The sequence below is a fragment of the Cydia strobilella genome, chromosome 5 (assembly GCF_947568885.1).
Source record: "Cydia strobilella chromosome 5, ilCydStro3.1, whole genome shotgun sequence".
NCBI classification, from domain to species: Eukaryota; Metazoa; Arthropoda; class Insecta; order Lepidoptera; family Tortricidae; genus Cydia; species Cydia strobilella.
The window spans coordinates 12,458,358-12,478,550 of NC_086045.1; the positions used below are offsets into that span (position 1 = coordinate 12,458,358).

General features: G+C 35.4%; 2 protein-coding genes across 2 annotated transcripts in view; one reads left to right on the forward strand and one right to left on the reverse strand.

Moving 5' to 3' along the window:
- The window catches only part of LOC134741698 (uncharacterized), a 491,852-nt gene that overhangs the window by 343,040 nt on the left and 128,619 nt on the right, over nt 1-20,193 (forward strand). The gene's annotated exons all lie outside the window — the stretch shown is intronic.
- Nucleotides 2,242-3,427, reverse strand: LOC134741440 (uncharacterized). Its single transcript, XM_063674219.1, has one exon. It carries the CDS (start codon nt 3,121-3,123, stop codon nt 2,248-2,250), a length of 876 nt encoding a protein of 291 aa, XP_063530289.1. The 5' UTR covers nt 3,124-3,427; the 3' UTR covers nt 2,242-2,247.

The following is a 20,193-nucleotide window of genomic DNA, read 5'->3' on the forward strand; positions in this document are numbered from 1 at the left end:
TTGGGATAGAGACAGTGTCGAAGGCCTTGGCTAAATCAAGGAATACTCCTATGCATTTGGATTTGGAATCGAGTTTGTTGACAATATGTCCGACAACGTGATTAATTGCATCTGTAGTTGAAATATTATTTCGAAAACCATATTGATTACTAGACAGTAGGTTAAAACTTTGCAGGAAATGTGTGAGACGTTTATTTATAACCTTTTCAAGTACTTTAGATACAACAGGAAGTAGTGAGATCGGTCGATAATTAGTGACACTGTCTTTATCCCCCGCCTTGTAGATAGGAACAACCACAGACTTCTTAAGCGCTTTGGGGAATACACCAGTAGATAAGGCTAAGTTACAAATGTGGGCAATAGGTCTAGCAACTGTGGAAGTCGAAAGCTTAAGAAGTGCAGATGGTATACCATCCCAACCTGTAGAAGAGCTGTTTTTTAGTGACATAATTATATTTAGTACTTCAGTTTCATCAGTAGGCAACAATACTAGCGAATTAACCGGGGTCTCTATACAAGGTTGTTCATCTGGCACATTAGAGGGAGTGTGAATGAGGCGCGTAGTAATACTCGCGGCAAGGTCTTGTCCTATATTGGTAAAATATTCGTTGATAAAGTTGACCGAGTCTTTAGGATCTGATTTAATTTTAATTAGGTTAAACGGTTCACTTTGAGGTTTTTTCATATGACATATCTCTTTTATTATATTCCAAGTCTTTTTCAAGTCATTTTTGTTTTTATTGATCATGTCACGTTCATAACTTCGCTTTAGTTTATTAAGTATCTGATTACAAGTATTTCTATACCTCTTGTATGAGATCTGTAGGATTTGATCTGTAGGATATTTTCGTGATTTTAAATGAAGTCTGTCTCTGTGTTTCATACAGCGAAGTAAGCCAGGTGTTATCCATGGCTTGTGTCTTCTTTTCCTATTTGAAATCCGTGTAATAGTCGTGTTTTTTTCTATAATGCTGGTGACAATTGATAGAAAATTGTATGTAGACATATTAGGATCATTACAATCTAAAATAGGACTCCAGTCAGTAGTTAAGAGATCCTGTGAGGCAGCTTCATAATTAATATGGGATCTCTTACTCTGTGTCGAAGAGAGAGTATTATGTGTTGTTATGGCCGTTATAACACAGAAGTGGTCTGTTAGACTCGTTTGATAGACTAGTGTAGTAAATGGGAGGTTAGTTTTAATAATTGAGTGATCAAGACAATTGTTTAGCCGGGTAGGGAAATAGTGGCTAGGCATAAGTCCATGCATGGCAACCATGTTCAGTAGGTCGGAGCATCTCTGGTCCGATGAGTCGTGTTTAATATCAATGTTTATATCACCCATTAATATAATATTTTTAAAATTTCGAATAGAATGCATAATTTTATCTAAAGTTGTTAAAAATCTGTCAATATACCTATAGCAGGGCGGTCGGTATATTCCACAAATCGCAATATCATGATCAATTGTAATCAGTAAACAATTGGCATCTTCAAGGTCAGGTTCACACACTCGGACGTTTAAGTCGGATTTAATATATACTACAACACCGCTATTTTGATTAATTCGCTTTAAAGTAGAATGACATGTGTAGTTGGGTAATATGGGAAGTATCAAGTCATCAGATAGCCAACATTCAGTTAATATGATTATATCGTATTCAAATTCAAAATTAGCGAGAAATACCTGGAAATTGTCAAAATTGCACGAAATACTTCTTATATTCTGTGTAATTAAAGTTAGACTACGTTGATTTTTTTTGGTTTGTAATAAATGTTTACATTGGCTGGGGTTGTCGACTAGGAATGATTTACCGGCGGTAATATTTTCATCAATGTCCTCTATAACGTTATTTAGTATCATATCAAAAAAAAAATACTGATGAGATATGTAGAAAACACAGTAAGAAGTGTTTTCAGTGAGAATAGGTGTAATATAAAACGAGTGAAAATACTATCGCCGCACGTTAAGTGGTTATCCACCATGCCAATATAAAAAAAACCAATAAGATACAGTATTACATATGATGTTTTTAATTTCATATAGGGTATTTTTGTTAGAATCTCTCTGGTGTGGTTTTTTTGATGTGATTGTGTATAGGTTATGTTTATTGTGATGTGAGTTCGAGTATTACTTACGTCTATAAGGATAAATATAAGATTGTAGTATAAGCGAATATGCATGTCACTTAAAAAGTACAAAGAAGCACTAGCATATTCCATGAATAAATCTAAAAGTATTGGCCGTCATGCTTGAGTGTTTTCCAGCTGTTTGGGGTCCGTGATTTCAACAGCTGGCTGGCCCTCTTGTTTTCTCACGAACAGTCTTCCTCCGGAGGTCCACGAGGAGTTGAAGTCACCTCTTTTTACACCAGATCTCGCCAGGAACCGTAGTTGACTACATTTGGGTGTGAGCCGCTCATTTATAAACACAGTGTTTTTAGGTTGGCAGTCAAAGTGGCCTGTATTGAATTTGTCAGTTTTATTAGCAGCATTAAAATTCTTGATTGCCCTAAGTAGGTCAGTTTTTTGTGACACAGTACAAAATTCAACCACTATAGGCCTTGGCTCATTTTGTTTGCCGCGCGCACGAAACAGAGAACGAATAAAACATTTATTGTAATCCAAGTTCAGAGCCGTGTGTATTTTCTCAACGACGGCGATGGCCTCTTGGGTGTTTTCGGTGGGGATATTACGTATTTCTACACTGGTTTCTAATAGTTTTCTCTGAAGCGATTCTGCTTGGCGGCCCATGTTGTCCACAGCCGATGTAGTAGCCTGTTCTTTAATTTCAAGAGTTTCTATACGGCCTTGTAATTGAGTTTGTTGTGCACGTATGTCATTCAGCATAGAGAATGCACTGTCGTTTTGCTTCTTAACTTGGGCGATATTGCTTTCCATATTAGCGAAGCTCGTAGCTTGTTCTTGTTTTAAGTCTTGAAACATTGTAAGTAGTGATTCCATTTGGGAGGAGAGACAATAATCACGGTCTTTTCTCTTTCTTGATGTTCCACTGGCTTCCGACTTTTCCGAGTCCGACATCACAGTAAGATCTGGGTTAGACTGCGTTTCAGATGGCAGGGAATTTTGTGGTGTCCGGATCAGTGATGACATGTCCTTCATTAAATATTGTGATAGTTATAAGTGTTGTATTGTATTATAACGAAGTACTTAAGCGCTGCGTAGCACCTCGTAGCAATTTCGTAGCAGCGCGTAGCCGATAGCTCCGTTGCGTGAGTCTGTCTCGCGGATATACACTTGTCTCGTTTTGACTGCGCGCACGGTTTAGATTACGAGAGGGACACTGCACTGGCTATAAGGCAAAGTAATTACCGCGACCAATGAGATTTAAGATAAATATTTTTACATAAATTAAATGTGCGCGGAGTATTGGGACGCGTCCGCTTGCTACGGTATCCGAGAGGGAAGGGATAAATATTGTAGGACATTCTTACACAGATTGACTTAGTCCCACGGTAAGCCCAAGGAGGCCTGTGTTATGGGTACTACTCAGAAACGATATATAATATATCCATATCCATACTAATATTATAAATGCGAAAGTGTGTCTGTCTGTCTGTCTGTCTGTTACCTCTTCACGCTTAAACCGCTAAACCGATATTGATGAAATTTGGTATAGATATAGTCTTAGTCCCGGGGAAGGACATAGGGTACTTTTTATCTTAGAAATCCCCCTTTAAGGGGGTGAAAAGGGGGGTGGAAGTTTGTATGGGGAATCAATAACCGCTGAACCGATTTAGATTATAAATGCGAAAGTCTGTCTGTCTGTCTGTCTGTATGTCTGTCTGTCTGTCTCTCTGTCTGTCTGTCTGTCTGTCTGTCTAATTTATGTTGCCGCTGAAACAACAAATACAAAAAATAGAATAGAATAAGAAGAGAAGAGAAGAGAAGAGAAGAGAAGAGAAGAGAAGAGGAGAGGAGGAGAGGAGAGGAGAATGAGGAGAGGAGATAAGGTAAGCTAAGCTCAGCTAAGGTAATCTAAGGTAAGCTAAGACATAAGCTAAGAGAAGAAAAGAGGATATAGGTGTGAAGAGACCTGACGCGGCGAATGATGATTACTAATGACAGTTCAGTTTTGTTTGGAGTTACTGTCAACGTCAAATGTTTTTAGTTTTTTTTGGTACCTAGGTACCTACCAAAGAAGTGGTAGTTAAAGTAACTACTTTAACACATTATTTTATTTAGAAATGTGACAATCTATATTCATATTAATATTATACATACATATAAGCAAAAAAAATATTTTCGGTTATATTTAACGAATAAAGCAACTAAATATGTAGTAGAGGTATTGGCCTATTTACAAAATTCACATAAAAAATAATACAATTCTAATTTTCAACCCAAAAAATAAGCAGAAAATTATATCTGTCATACATAAACTCTTCAACGACGTCGTGACGACGAATTCTGAATGACGTCCTCGGCGACCGCCGGCGCCTTCTAGCTGCTACCACGCTGCTACCTACACCGCCTATCCCGCTCTCCTAGTTCAGCGGGGTAACGCAGCCTTAGGGGCCTTTTTAAGATTAAGTGCAGTTATGTTGATTAATCTTAATTTAAACTAAACTTCTTGTTATGATTTTTTTGACATGTTTTTGTAATATCTTTAAATTAATTAAATGTTCGAATTGACAAAGGATTACATAGGTTAGGAAAGCTATAAATTGACCGATCTATAGGTATTTGTGATTCAGTTCTAAATATGACATCCATTAATTTAAAAAAGTTTATTAATTTTATTACGTGTAGCTACATTTTTATTACGTGTAGCTACATAAGCTTAATTATAAACTTAAAGTACGTACTTATGTGGCAAAATGGAAAAGGTGTATGTATGTTTACTAGGGATGTACCGACTAGTCGCCGACTAGTCGGGAAAGCCGACTAATCGGCTACATTTGTAGTCGGCGATTAGTCGGCGACTAGTCGGCCAAAATGGCCGATTAGTCGGCCTATTCTTAATTACAGAAAAAACAGGACATAAACGATATAAACAGCGAATATCAAATGATAAATATCTATTTGGGTTGCGTACGAAATGTTTTGTACGTACACAATTATTATTATCGCAATGTCGTCGCAGACAGTATCATATTTTGTATTTGGTTGCATTTACGAAAGTAGGTAATATGAATTTTAGGTAATTTTATTTCTATTACTTGAGGTGTCTTTAATTAAGCTGCTAGGTCAGGCCTCCTTCACTCGCTCAAGGCCACGCGCTATATGCCTACCGCTCGGCGTATCGTGGACGATTCAACCGACAGAGGGCCGCCGAACGCCCGCCTGAGCGCTCGCACCGCACGTTTCCCGCGCCTACGCTTCGAAATTCCGAAACCACGTAATTATTGTGCAGTAGATGGGTGTAAAAGTCAAAAAACAAAGGAAAATTTGTCGTATTTACCGAGTAGTATTTTAAATCTATCTTTGTGAATTTTGTCACCATTTATTTCTTTGAACATAAGTAGGTAAATCGTAAATTAAGGAGTTTTTTGAGTCAGGTATTATAAGTGTTGTTTTTAAATATTTGATTGACTAATAAAAAATATGGTTGATTCGCAACATTCGTTTTATTACAACAATAACATAAGTAACAGTTCAACCCTATCGCATTCTTACGATGACGCGTTGGCACGTGACTCGCACGGCGAGCAAGGCAGTCTCGACTCTTTGTGCGCGTACTTATGGTACATTTCTTCTCATCCTGAGCAGCAGGTATTATTATTAAGATTTTGTAGGCTATTATAGCGTAGGTATTTTCGCTTTTGTATAGGAATGATGTATCTGTTACGTAGTAACTATTTATTAATCTGTGGCTAGGTAGAACCTACCAACCTTACAAAACGCGGGTCTCATAAGGAAATTCTATATCACTCAAGCCGCAGAGGAATTATTACTGGTATGAGTAATGGCGGAGCACAATGCTTCTACAGCCTATGGTCACTGGGGATGGTAATAAATAGTTCATTTGTTATGCCACACGACCAGTCGTTAAGTCTTTACATCGGCAGGAAACATCTTTCAATTAGTAATTTGATAAATATCGCGACACAAATGGTTTTTGCTGTGTTGGACCAGCTAGAAAATAGTGAATTTTTATCGCGGTAGACCCGTTAATATCATTAAATATGTGTACAAAACGCGAGAGTTTAGTGTTACATAATAAGACAAAGTTATTGCAGTGAAAATCCCTATGTAAACTTTATAGAGAAAGTAATGATTACGGATTCGGCCGACTAGCCGACTAGTCGGCCGACTAATCGGCCACCTGAGCGCCGATTAGTCGGCCAGTCGGCTAGTCGGCCAAATCACTAGTCGGTACATCACTAATGTTTACATCATGTGTTCCTTGTTGTAGACAATGGGGTGCAAATTTCTACAATCTCTTGTCCGACTGTACGCAATTAACTTTGCTTTAAATTAAATTTTCCCTCATGCTTCATAAACAACAGAAGCTAAGCCGCCAACATTATTATATTCGCGTGATGATCAAAGTAATTGTTAATAAATAACTTTTGCATCAAACGGCGCTAAGTGCAAACTTTGCACGACGATAAATCTTCCCTGGACACCGGAAATTAGATTAATGGTGATCGTTCTCGCGGAAAACGCGATGATAGTACTAACATTATTTATATCTATCGGTACGTAGGAACTATACACAAGTAGGTACGCATTCATACGTAGATTGCAAGTTCTTTTTCTAGTTAGCTATATATATCATTTTCAGTTGGTTAAAAATTTAAGCTTACTATAAAAACCGGCCAAGTGCGAGTCAGACTCGCGTTCCAAGTGTTCCGTACATTACACATATTTTAACAATGTATATTTTATGTGAAACGTGAGTGAAATGTCTAAAAAATCCGCAGGGTTCGGTGCTAAAATATGTATCTTAATAATCTAAGTTTATTTAGTAACTACTGGCGCCATCTGTTGTACATTTAGTGTAAAGTATTATACCTATATGTCATTGTCTGTGACACATTAGAAAAATAAACCAGTCTCATTGCAACGGCTATCCTATTGGTTTCATTTTAGGTTATGGGCTATCCATGTTTCTAAGTATTGCAAAGTATTTCGTGTGTGAATAGCAAAATGTCGACATCAAGTTACACAGTGAATGTTCCTAAACTAAAAGGACGTGAAAACTATGATGATGGGGCGTTCGCGGTAAAAAACTTTATGCTGTTGGAGAGCATCGATATTGACGCCATAAGTGAGACTATGAGTGATCAAGATTAGAAGAAAGATCAAAAACTAAGTAATTAAGTCCGACTCACGCTTGACTGCACATTTCTAATAGGCTTGTCTGTGATCTATATTATGTATAGAACTATTTTGTGTATTTAAAATTCATTTGTTTACGTTACATGTCCGTCTTTGGATCACAAACTTACATATGTAAACCAAATTTTAACTTAATTAGTTTAGCAGTTTCGGAGAAAATAGATTGTGACAGACGGACAGACGGACAGACAGACAGACACACGAGTGATCCTATAAGGGTTCCGTTTTTTCCTTTTGAGGTACAGAACCCTAAAAATGGTATTAGAGTAGCAATTTAAAAATAATGTCATTGCTTGTTATTGAAAATGTGCTTGTTTGTGGGAAAAGATAATTACAAAATGCAATACTTTTTAAAAGTATAACAAAATATTCTTCTCGGTTTTTCTGTTAAGCCAACTTTTTCAATGCATCTCGTTTTTTCTTCCGTTTTTGGTGAAGAGACTAAAATCAAAGAGCTACTGACTGTCGATCAGTCATGCGAGTGTTTTGAGGGCTAAAATAAATAGAACCGCTAAAAATATATTGCACGCCATCGCCATATCTGAGCCTGCCTATGATATTTTGTCACATATACCTGAAAACGTACGGTACCTGATATACGTGTTTTGAAAAATCAAAAGTAATAAACATCACAAAAGATGTATTAAAAAAATTAAACAACAATAATTGCATCAAGGCTTAAAACATTCACCTCTGAGCGCTACGGTCGTAGCGCTACGTCGTAGAGGCTTCGTAGAGGCTTCGTAGAGGCAAAACGATAACGTTACGTGTCGTGATTAGCGCTGAATGGGTTAATTAAACAAACCTATCCTAACTGATATTATTAAAATGCGAAAGTGTGCTTTGACCATTTGTTACAAACCGATTATTAAACAAAATTTGATTTGGACTTCAAGAAGGCAACAATAAAACTTGATCCTTGTCGCTTGTTGTTGCTTTACTGCCGCTACTGATCAATGATCGTGACTGTACCTAGCTTTATTGCGTCAATAGCGACAATTTTAATTATCAATTGGTACGGTTCGATAAAAAATTGTAGAAATTAATTGAGGGCGCCTAGGGAATGCAAACCGGTTTTCAGTTGTATGGGAAAACCGGTTAATAACCGGTTATTAACCGAAATTTTGTACAAATAAAAACCGGTTTGCATTCTCTAAGGGCGCCACTGAACTTGCACACAACGGGCAACACATAATGCAAGCATTGTGTAGTATATGAGCATTCCGTTTCCTGTTTGACAATTAACGTTTGCCGTGGACACACCTACAAAACGGATATTTTCACATTTTCACAACAAAACCACAATACTAAGTATTTAATTAATAGTTTTACATCGATGCCTTTTATCAATATAAGGTTATGTATTATGTTACTATACGTACCCAGCATTTCAGTAAGCTATATTCATAAACGTACATATTTAAAACAGATCACTACCCTACCTGAAGTCTTGATTTTTTTTGTGGATATACACCTTTAAAATACGTTTTATGCTAGCTTCTCAGCTGCACTACGTTTTGCTTTTTTTTCGAAAGAAGAACTTTGAATAAATTCCGTGACTAGAGATTATGGTGCTAAATATCTGCTTATTTTAGCCCGTGTGCGGTGCGCTTTAAACTTTGTAGTTTCTCTGATGCTTAGTACCTAACCAATAAAACAACTTTCAATGTTTACAAATAGTTATTAATCATAAAAACTAAACGGACTGTACCTATTCGTTTTCTTAATTGTATCTTAACCAAACCTTCACTAAAAGTCGAATAGCTTCTACTAAACGAGTCATACGATATCGCACCGGTGATACGTCACCCGGATCAGCGGGTGGAGTGGACTCGTGAGATAGTCCGATAAATTATTATACCGTGCCGGCCATTCATACACGACATTTATCACTGGCCGGGTTAGGTACGCTTTGATTTTCGCGTTAGGTGCTGCGCTGAAATATGACGGCTAATGCTGCCACGGGGTCTATATCGGGTCGCATAATAATTGATTGTCCTAATGTAATGTTACGCATAAAACTCATTTCGCATAATTGTAAATGTGCTGAAATTGTTAACATATCTGAAAAATTATAAAACAAACCTAACCTACCCTAATTTACCCTGTTCTACTCAACGTATGCTAAATAACTGTTTTAACCGCCGTTGGACTGTGAATCTAGAGATATATGAACGCGACTGTACTTATTAATGTAAGAAACTTGTCATTTAAGAGCAAATGAAGTCGCAAAAAAAATCAGGTGTTCTATACTAAAGTTCAATTCGACAAAATGTATGAAGACCTTTTTGTTATTTCAGCTATAGTTGATCATAGAAATGAGTAGGCACAATTGCGTAAAAATATCTTGTGTCACCTAAAATAACACTCGGTATTTTACGTTATAATAAAGTTACGGTGTGAACCGAACGCTACAAGAAACAACCAAAATCTTTTAACGGAAATTACTTAGCTTAAGGGTCCCCGGCAAGCTCGGCCGAATTGCACCTTCCCATACAAACGTAGTTCCGCTCTCATTTTAAAACTACGTGTTGGATTGAAATGAAACTTTGCACATACAATGACATGGGGTATATCTAGATCTGTAATTAGTTTATATAGCTCTAGTTTATAAAACAAACGAAATGGAGCAAAAACAAGTTTTGTATGAAAAACTTAAATTTGCTGTATTTTTTAACTATGATATCTGGTATCTGAAGATACATAAACTAATTACAGACATAGATATACCTTATCCTATTGTAAGTACAAAGTTTCAAAGCAATCTAGCCAGTCGTTTTAAAATGAGAGCGGAACTACGTTTGTATGGAGAACCGAGCTTGAAATATTTTACTCAATTTGATGTAAATATATTAACCAATTTATCCATAGCTATGCCCCTATCATTTGACTTTTTTAGATTTTTTGATTATTATAAGAGTTAGGAGCGAATACAAATTCCATGAAAATTTTTATTGGCCCTCATTTTGATTAAAAAATCAAACGAAAGAGAAAATGTGTGGTAAATATAAATCAAATTGTTTAAAAATATTTTCTATAATCATTCTATGATAATTACCAGAGAGGAAAATGATGGTTGCGTTTTTGTACAAAAAGGCGGTTTCGCGCGGTCGTCCGCTTTCCTCTTAATTCGCCAGCGTTTAAAATTGTGTGGGCAATCATCCATCGTATTCTGAATGCATTACGAACAAAAACGTATATTATCATTGAAAATACCTCACGGCTGGTTGCATTGATTTGAGTACAGGTTACATTTGGATTGCGACTGCAGCAGCGGTGCAGCACCGAGCAAGGTATTTTTAGGGTTCTGTACCAAATAGGTTCAACTTGGAGCTCAAATTGTACAACAAACATTTTTTAGTTATTTATCATAGTGAAAAAAAATTGAAAGAAAATGTGAAAAAAAAACATCCCCCATTATCTCCGAAGTTTACCAACTAAAAATATATATTTTTTTTACATAACATGAACATTATCGTAAATATTACAGGAAGAATACTTTAATCACATGATAACTTTTTTTAATTATCAAATCACGTTTCCAAATTTTATTTGCAATTTTTGCCCCTTTTGCGGTTGTTAGTTATACTTGACACTTTTATGAGATTACACTAAAAACACCATATTTCAAATAAAACAAAAATTGTGGAAATCGGTTTACATTATAAATGATAAAGAATTAACAATGTAAAACCAACATACATACAGGGTCGCGCAAATTAGTTAACCAATTCGGCGATAGATGGCGTTGTAAACAATTATGCTTAGTATATTTCTGGTCAATAGTCTTTCGTGTTTATAATTACATGAAATAATTGAACGTTTGTACGGAACCCTCGGTGCGCGAGTTAACCTTTTCGCCGCCATTGACTTGACATAAAGTCAGTACATCTTAACGGAAAGCACATGTCTAGTCACTTTTTTCGGAAAATGAGATTTTCATTTTAAAATGTAGAGCTCTTAATGAACTATTAGTTATATCTTTTGCTACCACTATATAATATATGTAACACAATTTTTTTTTAGTAAAAAAAGACCTGGTCACGGCATTACCATTCATTTTGACGTGGTTCCAAATTTAAAAAACCGCGATTACTCAAAATGTTACTAAAGTGACTAGACATGTTCTTTCCGCGTACCCTTCATATGTTATACGGATTGTTTACGTGGAATTTTTGACATGGCGTTGATGACACTTTATTACTTCATGCCACGTCAATAAAAAGGTTAAACAAACTCGTACTTGACCGGTTTTTTCTAAATAGGTCCACCCGATATCAGGAAGCAGGTGGACCCATTAAATCTTTCATTATCATGTTTCCCATAGGTCAATAGAATTTCGGTGTGTACGCCACACATATGCTCTTGTGGCACGGACGTGGACCGACTGGGACACCATGGATTATCTTGCCAAAAAAGTGCCGGCCGTTTTTCAAGACATGCGTCGCTTAATGACATAATCCGTCGGTCTCTTGCCACCATTAATGTACCCGCTCTCCTTGAGCCGACTGGCATTATCAGGGATGATGGCAAGAGGCCCGATGGGGTGTCCTTGGTTCCTTGGAGCTTGGGACGGATGTTGGTGTGTGATGCTACCTGCGTAGACACACTGGCACCGTCCCACCTCCAACGGACTAATGTAAAAGCGGGCGGAGCGGCGGAAAGCGCCGAAATTTTAAAACGTAATAAATATAAGAGCCTCGGTACAGAGTACCATTTCGTTCCATTTGGAGTTGAAACTCTAGGTCCATGGAGTCCCAGCGCGCACAAGTTGTTTGCAGAAATCGCGAAGCGTCTGGTTGACGTAACTGGTGACCGAAGAGCTGGCGGCTTCCTCGCACAACGTATCAGCATTGCGATACAGCGAGGAAATGCCGCCAGCATCCTTGGAACAATGCCTCAAGGGTCTATTTTAGATTTAAGCTAGTTATTAATTTCGTTTACGTAGTACCACTGTATATATCTTGTATGTAAATAAAGAGTATTTATCGTATAATTTTGGTAATTGTATTTTAATATATGTTTTTCTTTTTGGTGGAATATCAAATACTGTTAACCCTAAAATGTTCGTTTTTTTTTTGATAATCTAAAAAAGGAAAATCATATTCTCGTTTCTTTTGTTGTACTTCCATCTCTGTAACGATAATAAAATAATGTTTTTGTGTCTGCCCATTTACACTTAAAAGTGTAGGTACAATTTACTTTTTTTTTCGAAAATCTATCAACTTTTGGGGTATTTCTACTCAGAATCACGAGGACTATCGATTAAAAAAAAATGTCCCCAAAAAAAAATTTCAGTTTTGTTACGCATTTTCACGTATATTTTGTTTGGACCATTACAGAACTGACCCCCAAAATTTGTATGAAAAACTGGGGTACTTTTCTCTTTGCCTTATTCAATAGTACTCGTTATTCTGAGTCTAAATAACCCAAAAATTAATGGTTTTTCAGAAAACCTCCTATTACATTTTGCAATTCATAATATAATTTTCACTAATTCAATTTAAACAATCCACAATTCAAAGTATGTTTATGGTCAATTTTGATTATAACGTATTAAGACATAATGTGCTTCATAGATAAGCACGGTGGTTTATAGGTACATTGCATCAAATTTGCGACGAATATTATACAATGTGTGGCCTATAATAGGAGCAAAAAAATAAACTGTAGGCTATACTCCTCAAACTGACCAACATTTTGTTCAGCTCCTATTACAGGCCACACATTGTATACTGTGTGATTTTGGGGTCGTGATCCTGAATGTCAAAAATGTGTTAATATGGTCATAATATAAAAAATATACTTATTCGTTATTAAATAATAGCTAAGACTAATTATAGGTATATGAAAGTCAAAAAAACGTTGCCAGCTTTTAGGAGAAAAACTTTAGCTAGTAAATAATCATTTAAAGAGCCATTACACTAATGCTCCAAGTTAATTAGGAATCGCTGAAAGTGTTAAATCGACCCTTTCAGTTATTTAAAATTAATCGTCGACCATCAACTAACCAATTAGTTCAATTTGAGGGGGGACTAAATAAATTTATCCAATTTGTTGGCACGACTAACGATTCGCAATGCCAGGCGGAATTTTGCATTCACTTCTTGAAATCCTCAGTGAAATAAATATACCAAGAATCAATAGGTATATTCTTTGGAATTGGTAAATATGGAAGCGTAAGTACTATAAATAATGACTAGTTTCACAGTCCAACGGTGGTTAAAACAGTTAGTAGGTCATTCATTTCGTACAATGTGTGTGAGATTATTAACACGGTGTTATATGAAATTATGAGCCCGTTAACTATGATTAACGTCTACAAAGTTTGCGTTAGTTGCTTAATAATTATGAAACGTTCAGCCACCATTAGCAAAATTAAAAAGTAATAGCTAACTTAGATGTGTGTACGCTATTTATTTGTTTACTCCGAGGATTTCGGTACGCCAATGATTTGAAAAAAAAAAAATTAGTTGCTCTAAAAAGTATAATCTACATAAATATGCACACTGTACTTAAAAATAATTGTATTTAGACATAATAAGAATAGACAATGCCATTAAATTTATCATTATCGTTTTTAGGATTTACTAGACTGGTCAAATAAAACAAACAATAAACAGATAAATACTTAAGCCATTATGTGAAAATGAATAGGCATATACTTATTTATCTTGATATTTGTTACCTGCCTGAGAAAATGAGAAATCATCATATGAGGTTGAAGATGTAAAAAAGCAAAATTACTGACGACTAATAAACCAAAATCCCCGCGGTAAGCTTATTTGTCCGTTTCATTAAAAAAAAAATAGAAATGAGAAGAGTTGATTTTCAATCACAACTCACAATAATTATAACACTGAAGCACAGTATTGTATATTAATCAGAAGAGTGGAAAATATAATTATGTATATACCTACGCCAAATGCACGATTCCTTTTTGTTCCATTTTATAAACAATTAGTTTAAAAACAATACAAAGGGCTGAAACCCCAGTACCCTGGCGCATCCAGCTTCCATTGTTTTAAGCAAACTACCCGCAAAAAAACAGTTACCTATGCATCAAATACAAGTACTGAGTCGCATTGTTACCACATTAGTTAATGAATTGATAAAAAATATGGCCCCTGTACTTATTTTGTCAAACTTTTGTTTAAAATTACGATAAAAGACGTGTCCAGAGCTTCACTATCATTTTGAGTTGTTTCTTCATCTTGGCTGATAGAATTGACCTTTAAGTGATCTTAAATGATAAGTATTAAATAACGTTCGTTTGGATTTGATTTATAATTAATTTTTAAAAAGTAGAAACGTCTGCGATCGATGCTATTAAGCTTAGAATAAATTTAAAAGTGGAAAAATTACTGCCTTGGGTGAGACTTGAACTCACGGCCTCTGGATAGATACTCCAGCGCTCTTCCAACTGAGCCACCAAGACCTCATCCATAGTCAGCAAATCTTCCCACTATATGGGTTTAGGGGACCCTAGCGACATCTACCGTAAGAGTGTTACACTTCTTATACGGCCACCGGAGTTCCAAGTCATATTGGAAATTCACCAGTTACGATGTGCTACCCATTCTAAATTATTATTATTATTATTATTTTCGGCAGAGCGCTAGAGTATCTATCCAGAGGCCGTGAGTTCAAGTCTCACCCAAGGCAGTAATTTTTCCACTTTTAAATTGATTTATAATATTTTACAAATAGTATAGTATAGTAGTCAGAATGTATGTAGGTATAATAATAAATAAATAATAAATACAGGCAAGAAACCCAATTTTTACAATTTACAAATAAACAAAAAATACAGTGCAAAATACTAAAATTTACAACCTAAAACAATGAAATAAAACATTTACAAACTTATGGACTAAAGATGGCCGTTCTCGGACCGGTGCAGTTGTCGCCAATGTTTGTTAAAGTATAGCTGATGAACAGTTACCTACATTAAATAATTTCACCGTTTAGACTCACTTGTTTTAGTCACTCACGCGACATGTTTCGGAGAGCCTAGTTCTCCTTTCTCAAGCACTAACAGTGCGAGCAGCCTTCACGAAGGCTGTGTATCGCGTATTGCCGCGCGCCTCTCCAAAATATGTCGCGCGAAACAAGTGAGTCTATATCGTGAAATTATTTATTGTTAGTGTCTCACAACATTTTAAATTCGAACAGTTACCTACGTTGTTTTACGTTTAGGTCCGCAACAATCCACTCGGCTGCAAATTGAAACAGAAGGTGAGGAGGTAGGTTATAAATTTGTCCGCTCGGCGGAATTCGGAAGAAAGTTCCTACATTGTGTGTGAATAATTTATCAAAAGTGTCTCCAGCGTGAGGGGTTTAGTGTAGCAAAGTGAAAGTCGGCTTGTCAAATGTTGGCGCGAATGTGCTGCCTTGAATTTTCGGTTTATTGGTAGAAATAGATACCTAAACATTATTAAAGTTTTCAAGGTTTATGGTATGTAGAGATTGTAGAGTATAATATTTACTCGTAATTTCAGTGTATTCTACTTAAGCACCTGCATCCTTAGAGCCTGGGCCCGCTTTTGGCAACATAATTTTACCCATCCAAATCCCCTTTTTTATTGAGAAAACGACTGCCATCTGACCTTCCAATCAAAGGGGTAAACTAAACCTGATTGAGATGTCTAGTTACTTCTTGATTTTTTCCTTCGCCAAAGACCAATCGATGATTTAAAATAATTATTTAGTATACAAATTCCAACAAATAAATTGTCAGGAGCCGGGAATGAACCCAATACCTCCGCAGCGCTCAAAAGTTATAAATATATAATATATACCTAAATATTTACTTAAATACTTACATAGAAAATTTCTGTGCTCAACACAAAATAAACGCCCTTACCGGGATTTGAACCCAGTACCATCGACTTCATAGGCAGGAATATTGGTAAACTTCGTTTTTTGTTCATACGTCGCTAGTCGTCAAATGAATAAAATCATGGATAGTATTCGTAACTTAGTTTATTGTGGAGTTTTTGAAAAATCGTGGCGCTTTTTTAAGATCAAAATCCGATTGCTAAAATATGAATATTAGCTGTCATGAAGCCTTATCGTACACTACGTGTGTAATAATTTTAATGTGTTCGGATCTCACGGGAGTTTTATAATAATAAATAAACGATTTATATACTCAACTAGGGAACAAATCAAATTATTTTATGAAATATTGTTTGATTTGTTTTTCTAAGTAGTTACACTACTATATATTTATATAAATTATAAACTGAAACAGATATCATAGTCCCAGACCCCAGTTTCAAAGATAGCATACACCAGAGAATTTGGGACGAGTACCGCCGTGGCCGGGTGGTCTAGTGATCAGGATCAGGACGTTAGCCGCGTAAGCTGAAGACGCGGGTTCTAATTCCAACGGGGCCATCGGTGGACTTGGTCACTATTTTCTTTATTGTATGATATCAGTTCCAGTTTACGGTTTACATACTCTACTACTAACTAATTTTCATTTATAACATCTGGGTCAAAAGAACCAAAACGGTTTATGTCAATCCTTTCATCCGAACTTTTAATTTTCCAGTCTAGACATCAACATATCGACTCGTATTATTCGAAACTTTGTATAATTCATTTATGATGTCTTGAAATATGAACTTTATACATTACAGAACAAGGTCCATTATAAAGCTTTATGATATGGTGAAATAAGAGGTAAAGAAGTAAACTGGTGGCATGGGACAGAACTATCAATCTCGACCGTCCAATTCTGGCCTGTTTGTCTCTCATGTTTGCTCGACATCTAGTTTCGATGGCAAACTTCATTTCGAGCCCGGATTTAAACGGACGTGAATGTTTTCATGTGATGTTTGAGTGTTCTGAAAACGATAAATGCTATAATTGACGCACTAATGCGTACCTTATTGTTGATATACCTATACCTATAAGAACCATAATTAGCTCAAGAAAATGTATTAAATCGGGAATAGTAGATTGTGTCACAAGGGAGCAAAATGACATATTTACGGCGAGGGCGTACAATTGAATCCTGAGCGTAGTGAGGTGAAAATTATTTTGCTACCATGTGACACATACTGCTTTTCAGATCACCTATGAGGAAATTACATACATGTATTAGGTTTCAAAACATTATTATTTTAAGCAAAGATCGATACGGACAAAGTGCCTAAAATATGTATACACGACCTTAGTATAGATAGGTACTTTACTCTCCCTATAAAGATCATTTTAACAAAAAAAGTTGTAGATTGAACTATCACTTGATGTTCGTTATTTCCATATTAATTCACTTAAATTTATTTAATTTCGTTTTTGTGTTTTATTGCGGTAATTAAACTTAATTGTTAGATCTTAAGAAAAGATGAGCGAAAAAGTGTTGATGAAGGAATAAATTTTTTCAGGTTGTATTTTTCCTTCCTAAATATGTTCTGGGTGAAATGTCTTGTGTACTACACGAGATCAAAGTTATTTAACACATCTCGTGTGGTTTCGAGTCCCTTGCTGCGATCAAAATTCTAAATTAGTTTCACTCGCTACGCTCGTGTATCTATTATAGAACCTTTCGCTTGCACGGGACTCATAATAAGTACTCGAAGAAAATATATCAAACTTTACTCTGGTGTTGTACAAATAACTATTTATTATAATTATATATTATTGCTTGTTGCTAGGCCTACATGTATAAAGTATATTTGAACTTTGTACTTTGAACATTGCATACAATAAAATTGAGTCAAAATAATTGCTCATTTTAAACCTAACGTGATATTCTTGCATATTGAAAGTAATAATTCTATTTCAATTCTGGAATAGATGTAAACGGAGGTCAACAGTCGGTTGAATGCAAGAACTGCCGCTTGACCTATCATTCAAAAGATGGATTCCGAGTTTTAAATTTCATTTATAACTTACTAGCTGTGCCCGCGGCTCCGCCCGCGTGGAATTCGGTCTGTGTCAGTAAGCGGCTAATTCACCCCTAATTTCTTTGCCTCTCCCCTGGAGGCGGAATTTGAAGTAAAGTTGACGGATGGATACGCTAGAGGACTGTAGTCCAGATAAAATATTTCAGAATTATATACCACTAAATAAAACTACACTCCAAAGTCAATACTCTTTTTCGCCCTTATTCAAATTTTTGACGTGATTTAAATACATAGAATAGTAGGTGTATATCGGACGACACAGTACCACTTGACGCTACCTATCCAAATCATATCCATGGCAAATATCATCCAAATCGGTCTTGCAGTCAAATCATTCTAAGCATGAAAAGGTAAGAAATATACACACAGAAATCAATATTTCCTAACAAACTTTCGAATTTAGGTCTTTAGGTCTTAGGTAATTATTAGTTAGAAGTAAGGTTAAGGGAAAGGAGAATAGATATCAAAAACGTGAGGCCGAGTATTAACCTTTTATTTACAATTATGTATAAGTATACACAACTAAATATATTTATACATAATTATAGTAATAGAGCTTTATTTGTCCATGCAAAAAAAAAAACAATATTATAGAGATAATTGATTAATTACGCTACATTCAATTTAACTTAATTATGAATTTATAACAGGCATGTTGACAGATTTTGAAAAACTGTCCTATAATGAAACAAACAGAAATTATTTACTATGAATAACATATTTCTGCATTTAAAAAAGGTTTAGTAGGAAAAAATACATTTTAGTTTTTAGATTTTAAAATCGCTCCAAAACGTCATATAAACAAAACGTACGCTCTAGAATTTCCTTAGAAGCTTATTAAATATTTTTTTTTTTTTTTTGTATTATTAAATATGAATACCAAAGTGTATAAATGTGTGCGGTTCCTCAGTGTAAATTACACATCAATCCTCCTCCTTGCGTCGTATTCCACAGTATTGGGGGTCGTGACCTCCCTTTTGTATCACTTTCTCTTTTACGATCTTTCTCCATCTGCTTCTGTCTTTGGCGGTGTTAAGAGCCATGTACACATCAATACCAACTCCTAATAAGTTATTTGTGTATGTTGCACACAATAAAACAACACGAAACAAGTAGCTCAACCTTGCAAGGCGAGACAACGGCCGTATTGCCTAAAACTCACCTTTATTTTTGTAAAGATCATTTCGATGTGAGTATTTAATTTATTTTTTAGTTTCTATACCTAACAGTATCTATCCGGCCTTCACCACTGGAGGGCTTCGTCACTTTTTCTTTAATATATGACATCTATTACAGTTTTTAGTATCTATCTTGTTTGAGGCGTAACTTTAATGTATAAAAGTTGCATGAGACTAGATTTTTAGGTCAGGTTTCACATTGCACATTGCACCAGTGTTGTCTTTAATAGGTAATGACAAATTCTAATATTAACCTGTTATGGAATACACATAAAAAGCGATTTTACAAGATTTGGATTTAGTAAATTACTTAAATTAGTATGATTTTAATTATAAATGTTGTTTATTGTGCTTACAAGGAGTTGATTGTACTTATTATAAATTTAATATACGCGATATAATCCGTTTTCATAGTTTTATTTCACTTACAAGGAACTTTGGTCATTTCTAAATTCTGCTGAACAAAAGTCTTCTTTTGATTGTAAAAACTCTCCAAGCATCATCGCATCGATTCTAGGCAAATTAGCACTGTTTGCCTTAGTAAATCCTTGTTCCATGACTCAAATTATTTACTGTCAACACTTGCATTCAATAATTGAATACAATTTTTTGATGCTCATGTGTAAGTGTAAACTCTTTGGTGCAATTCTTGAACAGTATTATTGCAACAAAATAATTGCATACAACAATTAAAGTGTAAATTAATATGTGTAAATATACTTACTTAAGTTTATCGTCTATATTTTCAATCGGAAATATACTTAGCTATATATTATTTTAACAGAAAT

Coding starts and splice junctions, on each gene's coding strand:
- LOC134741440 (XM_063674219.1), bottom strand. CDS start 3,123: ATGAAGGACATGTCATCACTGATCCGGACACCACAAAATTCCCTGCCA.